At 47.8% G+C, this 26978-nt stretch overlaps 1 protein-coding gene across 1 annotated transcript; it reads right to left on the bottom strand.

Annotated features, from left to right (window-relative positions):
• Positions 1-204: 204 nt before the first annotated feature.
• LOC135887972 (zinc finger protein RFP-like) lies at positions 205-26978 on the bottom strand. Its single transcript, XM_065415780.1, has 7 exons — positions 26541-26978; positions 20021-20116; positions 10176-10406; positions 7767-7789; positions 7094-7209; positions 4840-4890; positions 205-755 (listed from the first exon to the last, which is right to left on the bottom strand). Exons 1-7 carry the CDS (start codon positions 26952-26954, stop codon positions 205-207), a joined length of 1482 nt encoding a protein of 493 aa, XP_065271852.1. The 5' UTR covers positions 26955-26978.

The raw sequence follows: 26978 nt of genomic DNA, 5'->3' as shown, positions 1-26978 counted from the left end.
AAAGAAAAATAACAAAAAATTTTAAAAGATGTTTAAGTCAATCTCATGATTGTGGGGGGCCTGACACAGTTTTTGAATGCTTGAGGCTGGCAAGACTGTGATTAGAATGGCAAAGTGTGATAGCTGTAATTTATATATTACCTATGTCTTTGCTCTACTTTAGATATCTCATATCGTGTGATCCCTGCTCCTCTTTCACAGGTCTTAACGGTATGCTTGCCAGTGACCACGTACTGCCATGCCTTCCCGTAACCTTCTCAGAAATTCGACACGCCGGCTCCCAAAGAAGGGGATGATCTTCCCCGTGAAAGAGGATGTGAAAGTAAAGATTGGCTCTGTGCCAGAAGATGTAATGTCATAAAATGTAACTTTCTCCTCTTCATAATCCAGATAAACCCCAATTTTACTGGGGCTACAATATAGGCCCAGAGCAGTCTTAGGGGAGGTGAGGGCCCAGTACTCATTCCCTGTACTCTGCAAAGCCCAGATCCCCTCCTCTGGTGTACAGCTTACCGCTCCCTCGTGTATCACAGACTCTTTGGCAGTGCCCAAAACCCAGTCATCTTTGTTCCCCACCTCCACTTCCCAGTAACATCTCCCTGAGGTGAAGCCCTTATAGCCCAGCACACAGGGAGCAGGATAAAACCTGTTCTGTGGCACTAAATATCCCGTGTCTTGGTATTTCTGTAACACACTCTGATCTGTGGACACGACGGAACAGGGATTTGCCAGGTCTGGATCCGGAGTGGCCTGCACTGCAAGAGGAGAAAGAGAGACAGGAGGAGAGTGTTAAGGTCTGTCCACACTGAAGAGTTAACCCAGGCGCTTACTCAGCTGCTAACCCTGATGCCCTTCCTGTCCAGATGCATAAACACCTCATCTGAGTTCAGGGGTGCTCTCCCCCCAGCACTGGCACCGACTTTGTGAGTGCTCCGGGGCTGAAGCACCCACAGAAAAAAAATAGTGGTGTTCAGCACCCACCGGCAGGTCCTGCGGATTAGCTCCTCCCCCTCTCACCACAGCACCTCCCACCCGCAGATGGGCCCTGCCGATCAGCTCCTCCCCTCCCTTCCAGTGCCTTCCTCCTGCCACGGATCCGTTGTTCAGAGGTGGGCAGGAGGTTTGGGGGGGGAGGGGGAGGAGTGAGGGCAGGAAGAGGTGGGGGGAGGGGGCAGAATGGAGTGGGGCAGGAAGAGATGGGGCTGGGGTGGGGGCTTGTGGGCGGGGCCTGGGGCAGAGCAAGGATCAAGTACCCCCCTGGGAACTGGGGAAATGGGCGTCTCTGTGCAGGCTAAACCACTGCAGTGGTGAGAGTCAGAGTCTGAGGCCAGAAGGGACCATCAGATTATCTAATCTGACCCCCGTATATCACAGTCACCAACCCCACCCAGCACCCACCTAACCGAACCCCCAACATTAGCCCAAAGCATGACAGCCTACAGCAGACTGGACTATTTATGTGCCACAGGCAGAGAAGAGGAGGCACCGAGGTACCAGCGCCCGAGGCCCCACAATGCAGGGAAATGATTCAGTGAGATACCCCCAAACAATCCTGGCATGTCACTCGCATCCACGTGCTGCAGAGGAAGGTGAAACCCCCCCCCCCCCCCCCATCATCACTGCCAGCCTGACCTGAGGGAAAATAGCCCTCCAGTGCCTTCCCACAATTCCCCTGTGAAAGACAGGCCGGGTACCCCACGAATCGCTGGGAAAGAAACACAGAATAGCTCAGCTCACGGTGGCACCACCAGCCATGGGATGTGCTCCCAGAAGTCCTAGAGACTCAGCAGCACCAGTGAGGACACAGTAAGTGAGGTCAGGCTCAGCAGCATGGCTCCTTGCGCCCAGCCCAGGCTAACCCGGGTACCGATCCCCAGGGTTCACTCTGCAGTGCAGACAGACCCTTCCAGGCAGAGCTCAGCCCTGGGGGAGGCTAGGACCATTTCTCACGCTCCCCAGTAGTCCCGGGCTGGCTGGGGTGGGCCCTGAGTGTCACTCCTGGGGAGCTGCCTGGTGGCTGAAGCTGAGCAGGAGATTCCCCGTCGTTCCCGCCAGGCATCTAAGAGGTATTGTTAGAAGGGGGTGAAAAACTGGGATTTTTTTGTAATTTTTTTTAGGAAGCCTCTATGTGCCTCAGTTTCCCTACATGCAGTGTTGTTACCCAGTGGGTGAAAAGGGAGTGTTTGCTCTCGGGGCAGGCTAAGCTGCCCACGTCGCTGTCTGGGGCCTGAGGTCCTCAGAAGACAGTGGCAAGTCCAATTGCCTGGACATAGAAACATAGCAACCAGCACCCCGGAGAGCTATGGACTTCCCCTGCCTCTGTGGCTGAGCTGCATCGCCCCAGCTCGGGAACAAAGGGGTGAAACAGACCTTACGTGTTGGCTGCAGGAAGCAGGAAGGGGCAAAGGAGCTGACTTCCTGGGGGGTGCTTGACCCCTGCTCTGCCCCAGGCCCTACCCTCACTCCAACCCCTGCCTCTTTCGGCCCCTGCTCCTCCCCCCACCCCACCGCCCACCACTGAACAGTTCATCGCAGTGGGTAGGAGGTGCTGGGAGGGAGGGGAAGGAGCTGATTGGCCGGGCTGCCGGCAGGTGGGAGGGGAAGAAGGGCAGGACCTGATCCACAGGGCTGACAGTGGGTGCTGAGCACCCACTATTTTTTTTCTGTGGGTGCTTTAGCCCCGGAGTACCTACAGAATCGGCTATGGTGGGGGGCACACCTGGGAGTATGAGAAAGCAGATCTGATGGACAGGGAGACAGAGCTTAAACAATAGGGTTTGCACAGCAGGGCTGGGCACCGGCTACCCCGAATGGACTACCACAGGGATGTGTAACAGTCTTCCGATGCATTACACTCATTTTGGGGAGGAACGTGGTCTAGAGGTTAGAAGCCAGGACTCCTGGGCTCTATTCCTCACTCTGCTACTGACTTGCTGTGTGACCTCAGGCACGTCCCTTCCTCTCACTGCATTCCAGCTTCCCTTTTTGTCAAATGGGCATAAAAGATGCCAGGAATTCAGATGCTATTGCTGGGGGCCATAAAAGGACACAGGTAGGTAACTATGAGATCAGAAGAGACCCCCTTCCCAGGCCTCCAGTGGTGCTCATGGGACAAGGAGGGGGACACAACACAGTTGTGGTGTTCAGTAATCCTGCTGGGAGCATGGTGCTTGAATTAAACCCTATTTATCCACGGTTCTGTATCACAGAGCTTCTGCCATGCTCCTCCTTCCTGCCTGGGAAGCCAAACCACTTAAAGGTACAGTTCCCAGTACCACAGGGAGCACCAACCCCCAGGGAGAGAGAATGCTCTCTAAGGTGCCACAAGTACTCCTGTTCTTTTTGCGGATACAGACTAACACGGCTGCTACTCTGAAACCTATCTTCCATGAATTTATCCATCAATGGTTATTAGTATCCTGTCTTCCGACAGTAGCCAATGCCAGGTGCCCCAGAGGGAATGAACAGAAGAGGTAATCATCCAGTGATCCAGCCCCTGTTGCCCATTCCCAGCTTCTGGCAAACAGAGGCAAGGGATACCATCCCTGCCCATCCTGGCTAACAGCCATTCATGGACCTATCCTCCATGAATTTATTTAGTTAAAAAAAATGTCTGTTACAGTCTTGGCCTTCACAACATCCTCTGGCAAGGAGTTCCACACGTTGACTGTGTATTGTGTGAAGAAATACTTCCTTTTGTTTGTTTTAAACCTGCTGCCTATTAATTTCATTTGGTGACCCCTAGTAATTATGTTACGAGAAGGAGTAAATAACATTTCCTTATTTACTTTCTCCACACCTGTCATGATTTTATAGACCTCTGTCATATCTCACCTTAGTCATCTCTTTTCCAAGCTGAAAAGTCCTAGCCTTATTAATCTCTCCTCATATGGCAGCTGTTCCATACCCCTAATCGTTTTTGTTGCCCTTTTCTGAACCTTTTCCAATATATCTTTTTTGAGATGGGGCAGCCACATCTGCATGCAGTATTCAAGATGTAGGTGTACCATGGATTTATAGAGAGGCAATATGATATTTTCTGTCTTATTATCTATCCCTTTCCTAATGATTCCCAACATTCTGTTTGTTTTGAATGCCACTGCAGTCCTGATTCTCTGCCTGGTTCAGTACTGGCCTTAGCACGGTCTCCCCACAAGGGACCTTCCACCAGCTGAGGATGGATGCAGCCCAGTACATGAGTCCATGCTCCTGACACTAGGGGAGGAGGGAAGTATAGCATAGGAGCTGGTGGGAGATGCTTCCTTAACTTTTTATTTCCCAGTTTTCAGAGGTTGAAATATGGGTTCCTTTCATGTTCTGGTAGAGTACAAGGCACTGATGGTCAACCTGCACTCTGTGTTAATGACGTTTTCCAGCAGCAAAGCTTGTCTTGCATATAAAAAATAAAAATAGAGGAAATTTCTAGTCCTTATAATTACTGAGAGAAGAGCAAAATGTGACCTGAGTGTGCCCTAAAGGATGATTATTGGACCTAAAAAATGTACCCAACTTTCCAATTGTAAATAGTATGTGCACGTTCATACATCACAAAATGGGAATGGGCGACAGGATGAATATCTGGATAATTCCCTGTTCTGTTCATTCCCTCTGGGGCACCTGGCATTGGTCACTGTTGGAAGACAGGATACTGGGCTAGATGGACAATTGGTCTCACCCTGTATGGCCGTTCTTATGGTATAATGATTCCTTGTAACCTTGGGATCCTTGACTCTGTATTGGTGGGAACCTCTTGTTTGAATTCAGAAGCTTCTTCTAAAAAATTAATACTGAGATTTTAATTAATAATTGTTGTAGGATAATAACCTCATGAAAACTTACCCTCTTTCTCTGCCTTTGAAATCAGAAAGTTCAGTTGATAGGGCAGGGTCTCTAGGGAAAGAAAAGATCAGAGGAGAGGTGATTTCCTCCTTTTTTGCAGGAAAATAGCCTCATGAAAATGGGGCTGGATTCACAAAGAAACTTAGGCAAGGTGACGCTTAGCATCACAACACCCAACGTTTAGGCACCTAGAAAGTCACTGTGATTCACAAAGCAGGAGTCAGGCACCCAGGCAATCTGTACCATGAACGGGGAGAGAGATGCGCCTTGGAATGAGATTCATAAGAGGCAGCATGCTAGGTGACTCCCTGCTGTGGGAAATGCCAAGTGTGTGTGTGTGGGGGGGTGCTAAGCCCCAGCCATCTCAGGGAGTTCGGCAACTGAGTCTGGGAAGCACTATAGGCGCCTCCCTCGGCGTGGGATTCTCAGCTGCGACCCCTCTCTTGGTGTCCAGCACCTGGGCCATTTTTTTTGGCAAGAAGCCTGAGGGGGTGGAGAAAACCCACCTTGCTCATAACTTTTACCCCAGTGGTTGGAGCACTCAGCTGGCCTTTGGGAGACCCCTGGTTCAAGTTAACCCTGTGCCACACAGGGATCAGGGATCTGAAATGGGATCTACCACCTCTCAAGGAGTTCCCTAACCTCTGGGCTGTAGGATTTTCTGATGCCGGGTGCCCACATGCTCTCCTGGGGGAGAGGTTCCACTGGGGATAATCAATAATTCATTGGGCCAGAGGCAGAGAGAAATTACGAGAACGTCTCTCTAGCCAGGTGGTTAGAGCACGCCCTGGGGAGGTGGGAGACCCAGAAGCCTGTCCCTCTGCTCAATTATCTATACGCAGTGGATCAGATTCAAAAGGGGAGACCGAGGCCTATATCAGATGCCTGTTGGAATCCCTTCTTCTCCTCTAGGGAACAAGGGATTTGAACTGAGGGGCTCCTACGTCCCAGGTCTGTACCCTAATCACAGAGCTGTACGTTATAAGGGGGCTTCTCGTTCCCTAGGGCCTGGTTCTTTTGGGTAAGTTCACATATAGGGCCTGAGCCAGTAAGTGTGCTCAGAGCAGGCATCTCAGATTGGGGCCTGTAGGTGAGTTAGGAGGAGGAACGCCTTTCTTTCCCCTGTTCGTGTATCTCTCTGGGGCTTAGGTGTCTGGACAGCTAGACTGGAAATGCAGTGCGCATGCACAGAGGCAGAAACATAGGTGCCTAGGGAATATTTACCGCAAAAATAGAGGTGATGAGTGATTTTAGGCAGCTGAGCAGGGGGCTTTGTGAATCGCAGTGTGGTCTGATTCTGGGATTTAGGTGCCTAAAATGGCAGGTGGACCCCCAAGTCCTTTTGTGAATCCAGCCCATACCCTTTCTCTCTGCCTTTGGGTTCAGAAGTCAGTTCAGAGGGCTGGGTCTCTAGAGAAAGGAAGGATTGGAAGAGGTGATTTCATGTTGTCTTGACTGGTGACATTCCTACCATTAATTAATGTAACTGTGCTTGAGAGACAAGCTTTAGAGCTTACTCAGAGCTCTTCTTCAGGTCCATGTAGCTCAAAACAGGAGTTGGTTCAATAAACGCTGTTACCTCCCACATCTTGTCTAATATCCTGGGACTGACATGACTACATCAGCACTGCATGGAACCGTGCTGTAATTCTGAGAGACAGCCCAAAGGAAAAGACCACAGAACGAGAGGCAGATTGGAATGGGGAGACCTTTCCAGCGAGACCAAACTATAGTGAAATTATCGTCCAAAATATAATATCTTGCACCTCTCCATCTCCCACCTTCCTCCAAGGATCTCAAAGCACTGGGCGGCATTCACTAATTAGCATAACAAGGTAGGTTGGCCATTATTTCCTCCTTCTTAAATATGGAGGAACTTGAGGTACAGACTCTGGGATTTTCAAAAGGGCTGAGGCCATATGGCAGCCAACTCCCATTGATGGTCAGAGAGATGGGTGCCTAAATCCCTTAGGTCCCTTGGAAAATCCCAGCCAGGGAGATTAAATTCAACATTTTCTAAAACATCTGGTGACTGTGTGTCTCTGAAATTCTGAGTGGCCAATTTTGACACCCAGGGTTGGGTCTGGGACAGTCCCAACTGGCATCAGCCCTCAGCCCTCCCCATCCCACCCACAAAGACGTCTAGCTGGGACGAACTGAGAACTAATAGACCAGAATCCATCTCCTTCCACAGTCAGAGGCACATCTCGATGTACCATCACCATAGCATGAACCCAGATAACTGTTCAGTTACCTTTGAATTTCTTCAGAGCCTCCTTTAGACAAACATTTCTTTGAGAAGAGACGCCGACTCTCTCTCTCAGGTCCTCTGGCACAACCATTGGTTTCTCGAACTTCACCATCTCACACCTAGAGAGGAAAAAAAAAAAAACCTCTAAATCTTTTCTTTCTTTTGTGAGAATGAGCTACCAGAGGCTGCTCTCTTGTGGGCTAATTGTGAGCCTCTAACTCCCCACTGGTGAGTCAACTGCCCTCCTCTAATTTAAATGCCTAGATCCTCAAATGGGAGTTAAAGAGAGTAAGGGGTCCACAAGCTGCCCCTCAGAGACGGGCATAATCTCGAGGGAAAGAATGCTCCAGTGGTTAAGGGGTTGCTATAGGACTCTGCAAACCTACGTTCCACTCCCTGCTCTGCCACAGCCTCCCTGCATGACCTTGGGCAAGTCACTTAAGGCCTGATTTTTAACAGTGCCTCCTGGGATTTTCAAAAGCACCTAACCAAGCTAGGCTCCCAACTGCCAATGATTGCAATGGGAGGTGCCTAACTTGCTTGGTGGAATTTTCCAAAGCAGCTAAGTGCCTAGCTACATGTCAGGTGTCTAAATACCCTGCAAAATCTGACCCGGGGGATCCAATCCCCTTCCAACATCATGAAGCGTAAGGGGGGGTGGGAAGGAGCTACGTACCTGCTCCAGGTGCTTTTGATGTCCTAGAAGAGAGAGAAGGGAGAAAAAAAAAAAGAGAGCTAAGTCCCACGAGCCACAAACTGGCGATCGCTCCTGCTCTGGAGAGGACTCATTTTGCCATCCCTAGTTGAGCTTAAGATGCAGTTCTCTGTAGAAAGCAACAGAGGGTCCTTGGCACCTTTAAGACTAACAGAAGTATTGGGAGCATAAGCTTTCGTGGGTAAGAACCTCACTTCTTCAGATGCAAGTTCTCTGTAGTTTCACCTTTAAAATTCCATTCACAGACTCAGATGAAATGGGACCCCTAAGCATGCACCATGATTTTGGGTTTTCTCCTTCTAAATTCTATTTTGCCTGTGCCAATGGCACTTGCTCAAACTGACTGATCAGACACATGAATCCCTGACTTCCACATGCAACTGCTGTGTCCAGTGCATTTGCCTTTCTCAAACTAAAAGCTCCATGTATGCATTCTGGTCAGCAATTCTAGAAACTGGATACATTCCCATTTCTTAATAGGCTCTGCAAAGAACTTTGCTTTCCTAATCTCCCACTTCCTAGAAACTGGAGTTATGCCTTTTATTGCTTCCAGATCATTAGGGCCCTTCATTTTCAGTTTTTATTTTAGTTAAACACTGATAAATTCCCAGGAAAAATTACCACCACAACAAAAACAGATGAAAATCAGCACAAAAAACTATTAATTTTTCTAGGTAAATATTGGGGTTTATTTTGGTGGATGTAAAGATGGGAAAAAAGTATTCAGTAGATTAATGCTTTGAATTCTGTTCATCACTGTGGTTTGCTGCAGAACTAAAACAGAGCTCAAAACACAATGCCCTCCCTGAGTTTAAGAAAACAATAGAACTCTAATCCCCAAATAAAACTTTTCATTTGAACAAACAGTTTACTGGTGTAGACTTAGAACTATTGGCCTATAAATATTCACATTTGATAATTGGGCCACACCATTTGCAGCGCATACACTCAACTTCATCCTTTTCGCCTGTTTTTGTTTCTTTAACCCTTTTGAATACTTCCTCGTGTTCTGAAACGTATTCCGATACAGATTTTCATTTTCTTCCCATTTTAGTGCGTCAAATCTTTAACCCATTGTCTGCTAACAGTTTGAAATGTGTACGTGGTGGGTGTGAGATTTATCAGTACGTTCAGATGCACACGCACTTCAGACCTTGTGTGCCTGCCTGTTGGTTATTGTGTGTATCTTCTAGAACAATATGTTCTTACTTCAGCAGGCAGCTTTGCATATACACACAGACTAATGTATTATCATAATACAGAGATCTCATGCAATGTATTGTATTTTCCTAATAAAACAAGTTTTTTATATATATATTTGAATGATACAAAAGTAGGATGAAAATCAGAAAAAACTGAATACTAGTTTTTTGTAAAACCCAGGAATTTTTTGGTAAAATTGGTTTAAACTGAAAACAAAGGGGCTAATATAAATTTCTTGAAGTGCTAACGCCCCATATTTTACACAGTACAAATTAATGAAGACTAGGAAACTTTTGATAAACTTTGTTGTTTGGGAATTTTGAAGTCTTTGGAATAGTAGAATGAAGATTTGCTTCCTGTACTGGTTAACTGATTCTGGAGGCATATGCTTTATAATACTGTTGAGAAGATAGAATCCTTGATGGTCATTAGCTTTAGAGGCAATCAGCTTCTGGAACACACCTAATAATCCAGGAATTTTGTCAGCTGCAGCACTTGCTATTGTATTGGCACCCTTCTCTAAGTATGCCTGGAGGAGTCTCACCAAAGGAGGAATGTTTCCTGTCCTTTCCCACAGTACTGGCTGGAGGAGATGAGGAAACAATGCCATGTAGGATGACGGGATGTCATTTTTATGTATTTCCAATAGTAGAGACATCACTTGAAATGCGTATGGAATAAACTCTTGCATATCATTCTGTAATAGCTCAGTAAACACCATAAAGAAACCTTATCGACAAGCATATTGATTCAAACATGTAATGGTTAAAGTGAGGTTTGCTTGGGTTCTTACTGACAGCCAGCAGTTTCTGTGTAAGCTAAGCGATGAGAGAAGGGATGTATGGGATTATAGCATCCTGTAGCAGAGAAAAACTTCTTATGACAGCTTTCATAATATACTCATTTTCAGATGAGCCAGGAAATGTCAGGGCTTATATATGATGTATCAAAAAGGCCTGAGACGTCTGCCTTTAAAACAGCAAAACTGTTTCCACACTGGAAATATTAGAAATGTCAGATTTTGTTTTCCCTCGCTTTGCTAAAGGAAATGTTGACAGTCTCCATTGTGGAGGGAGACCTCTCCAAGAACTTAATAAACTCCAAAGCTAATCACTCAGAATCTCTCCCTTCCCTGGGCAGGGATCGGGGTGTCTCTAACTGTCTCACCTGCAGGAATTGACTTGTTGGCTGCTGACACTTCTCTTCTAGCTCACTGATCAAGTCACTGAGATGGGAAATCTCCTCAGACACTTTGGTGACATTTTCATCCTGTATCTTCACAATTTCCTTGTCCAACTCTTCCAGCTGGGCCAGCAGGAGTCGCTCTTGTTCCTCCAGGAATTGCCGCAGTTGCTCAAATTCAGACACAATCTTCTGCCTCTCAGCTTCTATCTTTCCCTGTAATGAAGAGACAAACAGGAAAAGGACAGGTCAGGGACTAGGGCTGCCAGATGTCCAGATTTTGACCAGAAAGTCCAGTCAAAAGGGAAACCTGCAGTGTCTGGTTGGCACTGCTGACTGGATATTAGAAGTCCGGTTACCCAGAGGAACTGGCTTCCAACACCAGGGGAGCCTGGAGGAGCACTCAGGGATGGCTCTGGGACAGGGAGAGAAGTGCGGGCAGCTCCCCCGTCCTGCCCCAATCACCCCTTTACCCGCACAGTGTGGCTCTCCCTCCCCCGCCCTGCCCCGCCCCAGTCACCTCCACCACACCCCTAGAGCCCTGCTCAGCTGGTAGGGGGAGGGAGGTGGAGAGAGCAGCAAGCGACAGTGAGAGGGGGAAGAGGAGTGGGGGGCGAGGCCTCGAGGGAAAGAGGAGGAGCCTGGGACGGGGCAGGTTCCAGCGCTCAGCGTCCGGTTGGGAAGAGTCTGGGAACAGTTCTTCGAGCCCTCTTTTCATATCAACCTACTACAAACATACGTTTGAGATTTCAGGAGAAAATGCCTGATAGTCTCTCAGCTGGCCTGAATGAATAACGTGTTCCAAAGTGCCTTGGTGACTTAGGAATCCAATTCCCATTTTCAAAGTGACTTTTGGTGCTTAGGAGCCTAAGTTTCTTTGAAAGTGACTTTTGAAAATAGAACTTAGGGTAAATTTTCAGAAACAGCAACATCATTTAGGAGCTGAAACCCATTTTTAAAAAGTGTATAAGGAGCTGCTTTTAAAAGATATTTAGGTATCTAAAGAGACATACAAGCCCTGAGAGGGATTTTCAGTATCACTTAGGTGCCTAAGTCCCCTTAACTACAGAGGACTTTAGTTGCTTTTGAAAAATCTCACTAGGCCTCTCTCTGCATTTTAAGCCCCTAAATATCTTTAAGAATCTGGCCCTTAACCGCTTGCAAAATTGTAAACCTTCGGGTCCAAAATCACTTAGGCACTTTTGAAAATGTCACCCAATATCTCTAAAATGATGAGTCTTCAGGTCTGAGTGGCTTAGTATATTCTGCTGATCATCTAGAGTCTTCCAATAGCAGAAAGGTTGGAATCAGGAATACATTGGCAGAGAGTAGTGGAGAAGACTGAAGGAAAGTCCTGCTGGTTATCCACACAAAACGCCAGGTACAACATATACTGTGCAAAATGCTTTTTCTCCAGCTCTTACATGTTTCATCTGGCATTCTGTTAATTACATTGTCCCAGAGGAAACCAGTCATATCTGGTGGTTCTAGATGGAGATTCAGGGTCCGGATTTCAGTCATACAAAACAGCCACTGGGTACCTAAGTCCTATTGACAGTCAATGTGAATTAGGCACCTAATCACCCTGTCATAACTATAAAGGGAAGGGTGACAGCCATACTGTGTACAGTACTAAAGTCCCTCCTGGTCAGAGACTCTAAAATCCTTTTACCTGTAAAGGGTTAAGAAGCTCGGGTAACCTGGCTGACACCTGACCCAGAGGACCAATAAGGGGACAAGATACTTTCAAATCTTGGGGGGGGAAAGGCTTTTGTGTGTGTCCTTTGTTTAAGGGGTTGTTCGCTCTTGGGACTGAGAGGGACCAGACATCAATCCAGGTTCTCCCCATCTTTCTAAACAAGTCTCTCTTATTTCAAAATTGTAAGTAAAAGCCAGGCAAGGCGTCTTAGATTTACTTTGTTTTCTCAACTTGTAAATGTACCTTTTACCAGAGTGCTTATCTTGTTTGCTATACTTTGAACCTAAGACAGAGGGGATTCCTCTGAGCTCTTTAAGTTTGATTACCCTGTAAAGTTATTTTCCATACTGATTTTGCAGAGATGATTTTTACCTTTTGCTTTAATTAAAAGCCTTCTTTTTAAGAACCTGATTGATTTCTCCTTGTTTTAAGATCCAAAGGGGGTTTGGATCTGTATTCACCAGGAGTTGGTGAAAGGAAGGAGGCGGGAAGGGTCAATTTCTCCTTGTTTAAGATCCAAGCAGTTTGGATCTGTATTCACCAGGGAATTGGTGAAAGGTTTCTCAAGGCTTCCCAGGGAGGGAATTCTTAAGATGGTGGCAGCGGACCAGAGCTAAGCTGGTAGATAAGCTTAGCAGTTTTCATGCAGGCCCCTACATTTGTACCCTAAAGTTCAAAGTAGGGATACAGCCTTGACATGGTGGCACAGCGGTGGGATCGTTTTAAACCCAAAAGCCAGTAAGAGATTTTTTTTTTCCTTCTAGCTGCTTGGAGAGCAGAGCTGAAGGTAGATGCATATCTTATCTCTCCTTGCCTGAAGGCAGAGGTGTTAAGTTTTTTTAACAAGGTCCTTTGTTAAGAGAAGGGTTCAATTAATGAGCAAACAACTGGTAAAGATAATTTACAAGCTGAATTGTGTTTTTTTTCTTTTTTACATCCTCGGAAGTAGCTAGTTAGAAACTCTCTGTTAACTCAGCAGCACTCAGCAGGAGCCTGAGCTAAATACATCCCAGTTTCAGTCAACTGCAGAGGGTGAGACCCAGCACAAGAAAACCAGGAAAATGACTACCAGTGAAGCAGCTAGCAAACTAGAACTGGCCAGACTAGAAGCAGAAGAAAATGAGAAAAAACATCAGAGACTACTTCAAATTAAAAAACTTGAACAGGAGGCCCATGAAAGAGAAAGAGAAAGCCAAACAGGAGGCCCATGAAAGAGAAGAAAAAGCCAAACAGGAGGCCCATGAAAGAGAAGAAAAAGCCAAACAGGAGGCCCATGAAAGAGAAGAAAAAGCCAAACAGGAGGCCCATGAAAGAGAGATGGAACTGGAAGCAGCAAGGACTAGGCAGGGTGCATCAGACCATCCTAACAACTCCTCTCCAGGTACCACTTCCCATCCCAGGAAATTCCCCACCTACAAGGCAGGCGATGATACTGAGGCCTTCTTAAAAATTTTTGAAAGGGCCTGCCTTGGATACGACATCCCTCCAACCCAGTACATGGTAGAGCTGAGGCCGCAGCTCAGTGGACCCTTAGCAGAGGTGGCGGCTGAAATGCCTAAGGAACACATGAACAGTTATGAACTTTTTAAAAACAAGGCCAAAATCAGAATGGGGCTAACACCTGAGCATGCCCGTCGGCGGTTCAGAGCCCTAAGGTGGAAACCTGATGTGTCATTTACCCGACATGCCTACCACATTGGGAAAAATTGGGATGCCTGGATATCAGGAGCAAATGTTAAATCTACGGAAGAGTTGCCCTTCCTATTGCAAATGGAGCAGTTTTTAGAGGGTGTTCCTGAGGAAATAGAAAGGTACATCCTAGATGGGAAGCCCAAAACTGTAACCGAGGCGGGGGAGATTGGAGCCAAATGGGTGGAGGTGACAGAAAAGAAAAAAGCTAGTAGCAGTTGGAGCGAATATCAGAAGGGGCAAACCGAAACAAAACCTTATCACCGGGGACAACCCAAGGCCCCACCCACATCCCAAGGGAAACCCCAGACGCCTTCTCACCCCACCACACCAGTCTCCATCAACCAACATCGCCCCGGTGATACCTTAGCAGGGCGATGTTTTAAATGTAATGAACTGGGGCATATAAAGGCTCACTGCCCCAAGAACCCCAACCGATTACAGTCCATTACACCCCAATCACACCAAAGAAACCCAGACCCAGATGCCTCTCTCATACCCTCGAAGCGAAGGGAAACCTTGAGAGTGGGCGGAAAGAAGGTTATCGCTTGGAGGGACACTGGGGCACAAGTGTCAACTATCCACCAATCCCTAGTGGACCCCAAACTCATCAACCCGGAGGCTACAGTGACAATTCAACCCTTCGTGTCACAGTCTGTAACCTTGCCTACAGCCAAGTTGCATGTCCAGTACAAGGGCTGGTCAGGAATGTGGACTTTTGCAGTCTATAACAATTATCCCATTCCCATGCTACTGGGGGAAGACTTGGCTAACCATGTGAAGCTAGCCAAGAGGGTGGGAATAGTCACCCGCAGCCAGGCTAAGCAAGCTTTCACCCCCATCCCTGTTCCTGAGCCGTCCACCAGGACCCCGTCTGTGTTACCGGAGACCCAAACACAGGTGGTGGAACCGGATCCCCTGCCAACGACTGCAACAGCCGTAGTGGATCCAATCCCAGAGACCCAGCCAAAGCCAGTCCCAGAACCGGAACTGGCAACGCAACCAGCACCAGAACCATTGCCAGCACTGAGTCCGGCGCTTGCAACCCCGTCTACAACTCCAATGCCAGAGGGCACCAGCGAGCCTAAACTGGCGGAAGCAGCAGATAACCCTACCCAAGAGGCTCAGCCAGAGCCTGAAATACCACATAGTGCACCAGCGGACAGCGGTTCACAGTCAATGGAAAAAGCCCCAGCACCTGCATCGCTTCCAGAGGGACCAAGCCCCAGTCCACAGTCCAAGGAGGAACTGATGTCTCCAGCATCAAGGGAACAGTTCCAGGCCGAGCAGGAAGCAGATGACAGCCTTCAAAAAGCTTGGGCAGCGGCACGGAGCACCCCACCGCCTCTCAGCTCTTCTAACCGATCCCGGTTTGTTGTAGAAAAAGGACTTTTATACAAGGAGACTCTTTCTGGTGGGCACCAGGAAGACTGGCATCCTCAAAGACAGCTGGTAGTTCCCACTAAGTATCGGGTAAAACTCTTGAGCTTAGCCCATGATCATCCCAGTGGCCATTCTGGGGTGAACAGAACCAAAGACCGGTTGGGGAAGTCCTTCCACTGGGAGGGAATGGGCAAGGACGTTGCTAATTATGTCCGGTCTTGTGAGGTGTGCCAATGAGTGGGAAAGCCCCAAGACCAGGTTAAAGCCCCTCTCCAGCCACTACCCATAATTGAGGTCCCATTTCAGCGAGTAGCTGTGGATATTCTGGGTCCTTTCCCAAAGAAGACACCCAGAGGAAAGCAGTACGTACTGACTTTCATGGATTTTGCTACCCGATGGCCGGAAGCTGTACCCTTAAGCAACACCAAGACTAAAAGTGTGTGCCAGGCATTAGCAGACATTTTTGCCAGGGTAGGGTGGCCCTCCGACATACTTACAGATTCGGGAACTAATTTCCTGGCAGGGAACATGAAAAACCTGTGGAAAGCTCATGGGGTGAATCACTTGGTTGCCACCCCTCATCACCATCAAACCAACGGTCTGGTGGAGAGGTTTAATGGAACTTTGGGGGCCATGATACGTAAATTCGTAAATGAACACTCCAATGATTGGGACCTAGTGTTGCAGCAGTTGCTTTTTGCCTACAGGGCTGTACCACATCCCAGTTTAGGGTATTCACCATTTGAACTTGTGTATGGCCGCGAGGTTAAGGGGCCATTACAGTTGGTGAAGCAGCAATGGGAGGGGTTTACGCCTTCTCCAGGAACTAACATTCTAGACTTTGTAAGCAACCTACAAAACACCCTCCGACACTCTTTAGCCCTTGCTAAAGAAAACCTAAAGGATGCTCAGGAAGAGCAAAAGGCCTGGTATGATAAACATTCCAGAGAACGGTCCTTCAAAGTAGGAGACCAAGTCATGGTCTTAAAGGCGCTCCAGGCCCATAAAATGGAAGCGTCGTAGGAAGGACCATTCACGGTCCAGGAGCGCCTAGGAGCTGTTAACTATCTCATAGCCTCCCCCACCTCCAACATAAAGCCTAAGGTATACCATGTTAATTCTCTTAAGCCCTTTTATTCTAGAGAATTAAACGTTTGCCAGTTTACAGCCCAGGAAACTGATGACGCGGAGTGGCCTGCAGGTGTCTACTATGAAGGAAAAAGGAATGGTGGCGTGGAAGAGGTGAACCTCTCCACGACCCTGGGACGTCTGCAGCGACAGCAGATAAAGGAGCTGTGCACAAGCTTTGCACCGATTTTCTCAGCCACTCCAGGGCGGACCGAACGGGCATACCACTCCATTGACACAGGTAATGCTCACCCAATTAGAACCCCACCCTACCGGGAGTCACCTCATGCCCAAGCGGCTATACAAAGGGAGATCCAGGACATGCTACAGATGGGTATAATCCGCCCCTCTACCAGTGCATGGGCATCTCCAGTGGTTCTAGTTCCCAAACCAGATGGGGAAATACGCTTTTGCGTGGACTACCGTAAGCTAAATGCTGTAACTCGTCCTGACAACTATCCAATGCCACGCACAGATGAGCTATTGGAAAAATTGGGACATGCCCAATTCATCTCTACTTTAGACTTAACCAAAGGGTACTGGCAAGTACCACTAGATGAACCCGCTAAGGAAAAGTCAGCCTTCGTCACCCAGGCAGGGGTGTATGAATTCAATGTACTCCCTTTCGGGTTGCGAAATGCACCCGCCACCTTCCAAAGACTTGTAGATGGTCTCCTAGCAGGATTGGGAGAATCTGCAGTTGCCTACCTCGATGATGTGGCCATTTTTTCTGATTCATGGACAGAACACCTGGAGCACCTGAAAAAAGTCTTCGAGCGCATCCGGCAGGCAGGACTAACTGTTAAGGCTAAAAAGTGTCAAATAGGCCAAAACAGAGTGACGTACCTGGGGCACCAGGTGGGTCAAGGAACTATAAATCCCCTACAGGCCAAAGTGGATGCTATCCAAAAGTGGCCGGTTCCAAAGTCAAAGAAACAGGTCCAATCCTTCTTAGGCTTGGCCGGATATTATAGGCGATTTGTACCACACTACAGCCAAATCGCCGCCCCGCTGACAGACCTAACCAGAAAGAAACAGCCAAATGCAGTTCAGTGGACTGATAAGTGTCAAAAGGCCTTTAACCAGCTTAAGGCAACACTCATGTCTGACCCTGTGCTAAGGGCCCCAGACTTTGACAAACCGTTCCTAGTAACCACAAATGCTTCCGAGCGAGGCGTGGGAGCAGTTTTAATGCAGGAAGGACCAGATCAAGAATTCCATCCTGTCGTGTTTCTCAGCAAGAAACTGTCTGAGAGGGAAAGCCACTGGTCAATCAGCGAAAAGGAATGCTACGCCATTGTGTACGCGCTGGAAAAGCTACGCCCATATGTTTGGGGACGGCGCTTCCAACTACAAACAGACCATGCTGCGCTACAGTGGCTTCATACCGCCAAGGGGAATAACAAAAAACTTCTTCGGTGGAGTTTAGCTCTCCAAGATTTTGATTTTGAAATACAACACATTTCGGGAGCTTCTAACAAAGTGGCTGATGCACTCTCCCGGGAAAGTTTCCCAGAGTTAACTGTTTAACAATTGTTCTTGTAATGAAACATATTGTTAGTTTTTATATAATCAGTAGTATGTCTAAAGGTACATGTGTCTTGTTAACTCTGTTTTCTCCTAGAACTCCAGGAAGAAATCACAGCCAGTGTGGAACCGAACGTCCAACACTATCTGTGATTTGGGGGGCGTGTCATAACTATAAAGGGAAGGGTGACAGCCATACTGTGTACAGTACTAAAGTCCCTCCTGGTCAGAGACTCTAAAATCCTTTTACCTGTAAAGGGTTAAGAAGCTCGGGTAACCTGGCTGACACCTGACCCAGAGGACCAATAAGGGGACAAGATACTTTCAAATCTTGGGGGGGGAAAGGCTTTTGTGTGTGTCCTTTGTTTAAGGGGTTGTTCGCTCTTGGGACTGAGAGGGACCAGACATCAATCCAGGTTCTCCCCATCTTTCTAAACAAGTCTCTCTTATTTCAAAATTGTAAGTAAAAGCCAGGCAAGGCGTCTTAGATTTACTTTGTTTTCTCAACTTGTAAATGTACCTTTTACCAGAGTGCTTATCTTGTTTGCTATACTTTGAACCTAAGACAGAGGGGATTCCTCTGAGCTCTTTAAGTTTGATTACCCTGTAAAGTTATTTTCCATACTGATTTTGCAGAGATGATTTTTACCTTTTGCTTTAATTAAAAGCCTTCTTTTTAAGAACCTGATTGATTTCTCCTTGTTTTAAGATCCAAAGGGGGTTTGGATCTGTATTCACCAGGAGTTGGTGAAAGGAAGGAGGGGGGAAGGGTCAATTTCTCCTTGTTTAAGATCCAAGCAGTTTGGATCTGTATTCACCAGGGAATTGGTGAAAGGTTTCTCAAGGCTTCCCAGGGAGGGAATTCTTAAGATGGTGGCAGCGGACCAGAGCTAAGCTGGTAGATAAGCTTAGCAGTTTTCATGCAGGCCCCTACATTTGTACCCTAAAGTTCAAAGTAGGGATACAGCCTTGACACACCCATACATGCCTTTGAAAAAAATCTCCCCTCAAATCAGTGTTTGTAGCTGGATTTGGACCCACTGATGTGTGGGGAATAAGATCAGTGCTTTGAATTGAAACTGCAAGCAAGTGGAGGAATCAGCCCAGAGGGAAGATAAACAAAGACAAACATGTAAGGGTGTGTCTATAAGAGGCAAAGTGCTTGAGGTTATCTAATACATCATAGCTAACCTTGATCTAAGTAGGGTGACCAGATGAGAGGAAGAAAATATCGGGACACATGTGGGGTGTCGCCGGCGGAGCCAAAAAACACCCCCAAAAAACGGAGTGCCGCCAGCGGAGCAAAAAACAAAAACAAAAAAAATCCGCACTGCGAAATATCGGGACAAACTGCGTCGGGACGTGGGACAAACGCCTAAATATCGGGACAGTCCCGATTTTATCGGGACGTCCGGTCACCCTAGATCTAAGCTGGACCTTGCTCCTAGTTAGCACATTTTATCTCAGTTTAACTGGACAAGGTGAACCCTACCCACCACACTAGGGTCAAATTAAATTAGGTTTAAAACGTTTGCATGTCAGGGGTTTACACGAGTATAAAGACATTATATTAAAAAGTGATTTGAGGTACATCTGTACTACACAAATGTTATAGTGGTGTGTAGAGGACGTACAGTATATGCCCCTGCTAACATGGGCATAAATAGCAGTGTAGATGGTGAGGCATGGCTTAACCAAGTAGAGTCACGATATGCCTGAACCCTATGGGTATAAACCCTACGGACATGGCTCTATACGCCCCCAAGCAGGGCCTTCCCCATCTACACGGCTATTTTTAGCAGTGTAGTGTCCCACTGCCCCCCCACGTCGCCAGAGCCTTTCCCCACCACAGGTAAAGGCTGCAGAAGTGGGGAAAGGCTCCGGCAGCTCTGCTGCCTCCCCCTGCTGGAGCCTTTTCATTCACCCACCACAGCGTGGACACAGCCTGTGCTGTGTAGCTACACATGCCCTGCAGGTCGCCCCCAGAGCTGTGCTGTGTAGATGTAGCCATAGCTAAATCAGGCAGTGCTGTGTATAGACCAGGGTTGACACTCTCCCCACACAGAGAGATACCAATTTTGGCCTTGGCTACACTCGCGGATTCACAGCACTGCTGCGGCAGCGCTGTGAAGCGCGAGTGTAGTCGCGCCGCCAGCGCTGCGAGAGCTCTCTCGCAGCGCTGCAAGTACTCTACCTCTCCGAGGGGAATAGCTTGCAGCACTGCGAGCGAGCATGCAGCGCTGCAGGCGCTGATTACACTGGCGCTTTACAGCGCTGCACTAGCTGCGCTCAGGGGGGGTGCTTTTTCACACCCCTGAGCGCAGCAAGTGCAGCGCTGCAAAGTCCCAGTGTAGCCAAGGCCTCTGACTGATGCAACTGCTGGACCATAACAATGGGAACCTACCAGATATTCCTGGCTTTGCTTCTCTCCATCCTGTTTCCACTCCAGAAGTTCTTCTCTCTCTTTCTTCAGGGTGTTCAGTCGGGCTTGAATTTGATCCTGAGGCAAGAAAAACAATGTTTGGGAGGGTCAGGTGGCTGAGGAGTCTGTCCTCACAGATGCATTTATATACATTGCATGTCCCTCTCAGGCTGTCCCACAGACAGTGGTCGTGGCAATGTCACAATTGTCTCTTGAGAGGTGGGAGATTCCGGTTCAAATTCCTTCTCCTCATCAGGCAGAGGGAGAACTTGAACCAGGGGTCTCCTGCATACCAGATGAGCACCCTTCCCCCAGGCTAACCATTATGAAGAAGGTCTGCTACCTCCTCCCCAGATGTTTTGTGGAGTGACACAAGTGCAGAACTCCATCGTGCAAGAAACAGTTTAGATGCCTAAGCCGCCTGACTCCAGGAGAGGGGTTCCCAGGTGTGGATCACAGAGACAGGCACATTCCTACACCAAACTCTGAGGGGGCGGGGCTTAGGACACACCCCTCTCAGCAGCATCTCCCATTTTAATCCTGTCAATTACAGGCCAGTAATCCTAAAGGCTTGTTGATAAGTACAGCACTGCAGCTGTACCGATACGTCTGTGCTGCTGCAGCACACGCGGTGGAGACGCTCTATGCCGATGGGAGAGAGCTCTCCTGTTGGCATAATAAACCCACCTTCACAAGCGGCAGACGCTTAGGGTGGCGGGAGGAGCTCTCCTGCTGACATAGCACTGTGCACATGAACGCTTATGTCACTCAGGGAGGCAGGGCCGGCTCCAGCCACCAGCCCAGCAAGCAGGTGCTTGGGGCGGTCCCTGGAAGGGGGCGGCACGTCCGGCTCTTTGGCAGCAATTCAGTGGTGGGTGCCTCAGTCCGTCTCGGAGGGAAGGACCTACCGCCGAATTGCCGCCGAAGAATGAAGCGGAGGCCCTAGAGTTACTGATCGCGACCGCAGATTTTTTTTTTATTTTTTTTTTGCTTGGGGTGGCAAAAACTATGGAGCCGGCCCTGCAAGGAGGTGAAACATTCACAGGCCTGAGCGACATAAGTTTTGGCGACATAGGCTGTATTGCAGACAAAGCCTAATTTCAGTACCAGGCAAATCGATTAAAATTATAGTAAAGAACAAAATTGTCAGACACAGATGAACATGATTTGTTCGGGGAAGAATGAACACAGCTCTTGTAAAGGGAAATCATGCCTCACCGATCTATTAGAATTCTGAGGGTGTCAACAAGGATGATCCACTGGATATATACAATGCATTGGTGACCTCCCAGAAAACACCATCCTAGCCACCATGGATGTAGAGGCTCTCTACACAAACATCCCACACACAGATGGAATACAAGCTGTCAGGAACAGTATCCCTGATGATGACACAGCACAACTTGTTGCTGAGCTCTGTGACTTTATCCTCACGCACAATTATTTCAAATTTGGTGACAATATATACCTCCAGACCAGTGGCACCGCCATGGGCACACGCATGGCCCCACAATATGCCAACATTTTTATGGCTGACCTGGAACAACGCTTCCTCAGCTCTCGTCCACTCACGCCCCTTCTCTACCTACGCTACATTGATGACATCTTCATCATCTGGACCCATGGGAAGGAGACCCTGGAAGAATTCCACCATGATTCCAACAGCTTCCACCCCACCATCAACCTCAGCCTGGACCAATCTACACGGGAGGTCCACTTCCTAGACACCACAGTACAAATAAGTGATGGCCACGTTAACACCACCCTATACCGAAAACCCACCGACCGCTACGCCTACCTTCATGCCTCCAGCTTCCACCCCGGACACACCACATGATCCATCGTCTACAGCCAAGCACTGAGGTACAACCGCATCTGCTCCAACCCCTCAGACAGAGACCAACACCTACAAGATCTTCACCAAGCATTCTCTAAACTACGATACCCACACAAGGAAATAAAGAAACAAATAAACAGAGCCAGACGTGTACCTAGAAGCCTCCTGCTACAAGACAGGCCCAAAAAAGAAACCAACAGAACTCCATTGGCCATCACCTACATTCCTCAGCTTAAACCTCTCCAATGCATCATCAGTGATCTACAGCCCATCCTGGACAATGATCCCTCACTTTCACAGACCTTGGGAGGCAGGCCAGTCCTCGCCCACAGACAACCCGCCAACCTTAAGCATATTCTCACCAGCAACCACGCACCGCACCATAACAACTCTAACTCAGGAACCAACCCATGCAACAAACCTCGATGCCAACTCTGCCCACATATCTACACCAGCAACACCATCACAGGACCTAACCAGATCAGCCACAACATCACCGGCTCATTCACCTGCACGTCCACCAATGTTATATATGCCATCATGTGCCAGCAATGCCCCTCTGCTATGTACATTGGCCAAACTGGACAGTCACTACGCAAGAGGATAAATGGATACAAGTCAGATATCAGGAATGGCAATATACAAAAACCTGTAGGAGAACACTTCAACCTCCCTGGCCATACAATAGCAGATGTAAAGGTAGCCATCTTACAGCAAAAAAACTTCAGGACCAGACTCCAAAGAGAAACTGCTGAGCTCCAGTTCATTTGCAAATTTGACACCATCAGATCAGGATTAAACAAAGACTGTGAATGGCTATCCAACTACAGAAGCAGTTTCTCCTCCCTTGGTGTTCACACCTCAACTGCTAGCAGAGCACCTCACCCTCCCTGATTGAACTAACCTCGTTATCTCCTCACTGATTTATACCTGCCTCTGGAAATTTCCATTACTTTAGTCTGATGAAGTGGGCATTCACCCACGAAAGCTTACGCTCCAATACTTCTGTTAGTCTTAAAGGTGCCACAGGACCCTCTGTTGCTTTCCACTGGATATAGTGTACTTAGACTTTCAGAAAGCCTTTGACAAGGTCCCACACTAAAGTCTCTTAAGGAAACTAAACAGTCATGGGATAAGCGATAAGGTTATCTCATGGATCAGTAACCGGTTAAAATATAGGAAATAAAGGATAGGAATAAATGGTCAGTTTTCACAATGGAGAGAGATCTCTACTGGGACCAGTGCTATTTAACATATTCATAAATGATCAGGAATAGGGGGTAAACAGTGAGGTGGCAAAGTCTGCAGATGATACAGAATTACTCAAGGTAGTTGAGTCAAAGCAGACTGTGAAAAGTTACAAAGGGATCTGACAAAAATGGGTGACTGGACAACAAAATGGCAGCTGAATTTCACTGTTGATAAATGTAAAGTAATGCACATTGGCAATCATAATTCCAACTATACATATAAAATGATGTGGTCTAAAGAGCTCTTACCACTCATGAAAGAGATTTTGGAGTCATCTATGAAAACATCTGTTCATAAAAGCTAACAGAATGTTAAGAACCATTAGGAAAGTGATGGATAATAAGACAGACAATATCATAATGCCACTATATAAATCCATGGTCCATCTTGAATACATCATGCAGTTCTATTGGCCACATTTCAAACAAGATATATTTGAATAGGAAAAGGTACAGCGAAAGGAATAAAAATCATTAGGGGTATGGAACAGCCTCCATATGAGGAGAGATTAAAAAGACGGAGTGTTCAGCTTGGAATAGAGGCAACTGGAGTTGGGGTGGGGATGTGATAAAGGTCTTGTAAAATCATGGATGGTGTAGAGAGTGAATAGGGAAATTTATTTACCCCTTCACATAACAGGAACCAGGGGAAATTAACAGGCAGCAGGTTTAAAAAACAAACAAAAGGAAGTACTTCTTCACACAACACACAATCAATCCATGGAACACATTGCCAGGGATGTTGTGAAGGCCAAAAGTATAACTAGGTTCAAAAAAGAATTAGATGAGTTTATGGCAGATAGGTCCATCAATGGCTATTAGCCAAGATGGTCAGGGATGCAACCCCATGCTCCAGAGATCCCTAAGCCTTTGACTGCCACGTGCTGCAGGGCAATGGGTTGAGGTCGTATCCATTTTCCAGCAGTATAGGATAGGATGTTCTGCTCCCATGCAATGACAGGGAACAGTATATGAAGAGATCTGGATGTCAGAGAGTGAAAGCTGAGCAACTTACAGGGAAGGGAGTTTTGGTAAGAGTGTTTAAAACACTTTTTTTAAAAGTGTATATTAAACTCTGGAGCCTAATGAAAAATTGGGAGAAAGGGACTCCTGGTTAAAAATCCAACACACTCACAAGGTTCATAAATATTGTGCTCGATTGTTTGGCATGGGGGAAAAGAAGCACTTCCGAGGTGCTCTGGTACTGAGACTCAACATGGTCCTGGGAATCAGCCTTTTTCTTCCTTTAATCTTACTCTGGCACTAATACAGTCCATTTTGTCCTTAAAGCTAGAGTGTCAGACAGCACAGCGGATTCTGCCCAGAGTGGATTGCTCTGTCCAACAGGCTTTTTAAGGTTCCAATCCACTTGGGCTTCATGGGCCCTAGAATGTTACATTGAGTTTGTGGTTCAAATGGATGCATAAACCCAAAGCAAAACTCTGAAGTATGCGTGGGTGGGATGTGAACCACTGGCTTGGGGAGGCTAGCCGCCAGTCCAGCCCTATCTGCCCGAGGCCCCATCCCCACCAGAGCCCCCCCACTGTGACAGCTGGCCCCTCCGCCCCAGGCAGCGCCAGCCCCAGCTGCCTGGAGTCCTGGACTGCAGGCCAGCCTCCCGCTAACCCCAGCCCAGTGAGTGGGGGAAGAGATGCAGCATGCTGGTGGGAATCAGGAGGGGTTTGGGGGTGATGGGTGGGCAGGGCCACGTGGGGCTGTATCTCCCCCGACTCCCCACTCGGCTGGTCACTTTGCTGCTCCTGAAGCATTCAGCAAGCCAGGGAAAACAAGAATTCATCATCCTGGTTTTTCCTTGAGGAAAAAATTAAGCAGATTAACCTTAATTTTTTAAGCAGAAATCTTTCAGTGCATCTTATGCTTCAGAAAGTAACAGGAAACAAACTCATTGAGAACTGCTGCTTCCAGGAAGCTGCGGTCCTCAGATATGAAATGCTCAAGCTGGGCACTGCCAAGCCCCGGCTCTCACAGACTCATGGACTTTAAGGTCAGAAGGGGCCATCATGATCATCTAGTGACCTCCTGCACATTGCAGGCCACAGAACCTCCCCCACCCACTCCAGTAATAGACCCCTGTCCTTTGGCTGAGTTACTGCAGTCCACAAAATCATGATTCCACCATTTATCACTTCATTGATACAATGTACTTGGTATACAGAATAAAATGCCAGCTATACCACGTGTACCAGGAACATTGGTTTTGCACCATTCCATTGGAACACCATTTTCATTATTTATTATTTGTATTATCATAACATCTAGAAGCCCCACGCATGGGCCAGGACCCCAAAGTGCCTGGTGCTGTACAAACAGAACAAAAAGACAGTCCCTGCCCCCAAAGAACTTACAACACTTCTAATAAACCATCTAATAAACCATGCATCCGAAGAAGTGGGTTGTAGCCCACGAAAGCTTATGCTCTAATAAATTTGTTAGTCTCTAAGGTGCCACAAGTACTCCTGTTCTTTTTTCATCTGACTTCAGTTGTTCAGATTTTGATAATGGCATCACGGTTACATTTTGGAACAGAGGTGTACCCAATTTGGACATTAGTATTCTAAAAATGTTGTGCTGAGAAGTACTTATCAAAGTGAAGTATAAATACTAACAGTACTTCCCTACATGCCAATGGCAGTGCCAACATTACGGAAAAGACCAGAGTTTAAAATTCTAGAGCCAATTCTAGTACTGCTGAAATAAGCAATCTTGTGCTGGAATTTCCAACCTGACTGTATCAAAATTAATACAACAAACGTAGATAGTGCTACTATAGTCGTGTGCACAAAAACACTGATTCGGTTTATGTAGTGTGACGTGATAACTGCAAAATGAACATTCTCTCTTCAGCACTGACCAATATCAGTGCACTGCCTTATTAACATCACCATTAATGGGACATGGTTAATATACTGTGAAACTCAGCTGTGCTGAGCGGTTTATAATGGGATAGTAAAGCAGTGCCTGACAGGAGTGATGAGAGGCTGTGTGGTCTAGTGGCTAGAGAACGAGGATGGGCGTTGGGGGTCCAGGGTTTAATTCCTGGTTCTGCTACTGAGCTGTTTTGTGAGCTTGTCAAGTCACTGCCCCTTCGGTGACTCTTTCCCTCTTTTGCGCTCGGCGGGGGGCGCTCCGCCGGGGGCCCGATCGTCCGCTGGGGGTAGGGGGCGCTGATCCGGGGGCCCGATCGGCCGCCTTACCGCTGTCCACCTCCTCCTCCTTCCAGCCACGGCCCTGCTCCCAGCCCCAGCTCTCGGGGGCGGTGAGGGGGCGCGGGCAGGGGTAAGAGGGGTGTAGCTCAGCACCCCCGCTCCAAAAACTGTTCCAGCGCCACTGCATCCACATCTGCTGTGGCCTGGGATCCCCTCCCAGCACCGCTCCCAGCCCAGCCGTGGACTACCTTGTGCTCCCGGGCAGCCTCCTCTATCGGGACCACCCTGTGAGCGTGGTGCGCCTGGGACTCCCTGCAGATCACACAGATGAGAGTTTGGTCCTGGTTACAGAAGAGTTTGAAAGGCTCCTGGTGCGCGTTGCACAAATCTCCTCCTGCTTCTGCTGCTGGGACACTCAGCTGCTTGGCGATTTCTACGAAGTTCCCCAGTTGTCTGTTCGGCCTCAGGGTCCTCTGGGGAAAGGTCTCTCTGCACTGAGGGCAGGAGATGGCTGCATCTGGCCCCTCCCAGCACTGGGTGATGCAGGCTCCGCAGAAACTGTGCCCACAATCTAAAGACACTGGATCCTTGAAAAAACTCAGACAGATGGAGCAAGTAGCTTCATCTCGGAGGCTCTTCAGAGGATTCCCGGCTGCAGCCATGGCTCCCTGCAGACAGTGTAACAG

Source organism: Emys orbicularis, chromosome 13, assembly GCF_028017835.1.
Source record: "Emys orbicularis isolate rEmyOrb1 chromosome 13, rEmyOrb1.hap1, whole genome shotgun sequence".
NCBI classification, from domain to species: domain Eukaryota; kingdom Metazoa; phylum Chordata; order Testudines; family Emydidae; genus Emys; species Emys orbicularis.
The sequence above is the reverse complement of the archived record's forward strand: the minus strand, read 5'-3'. Positions and strand labels throughout refer to the sequence as shown.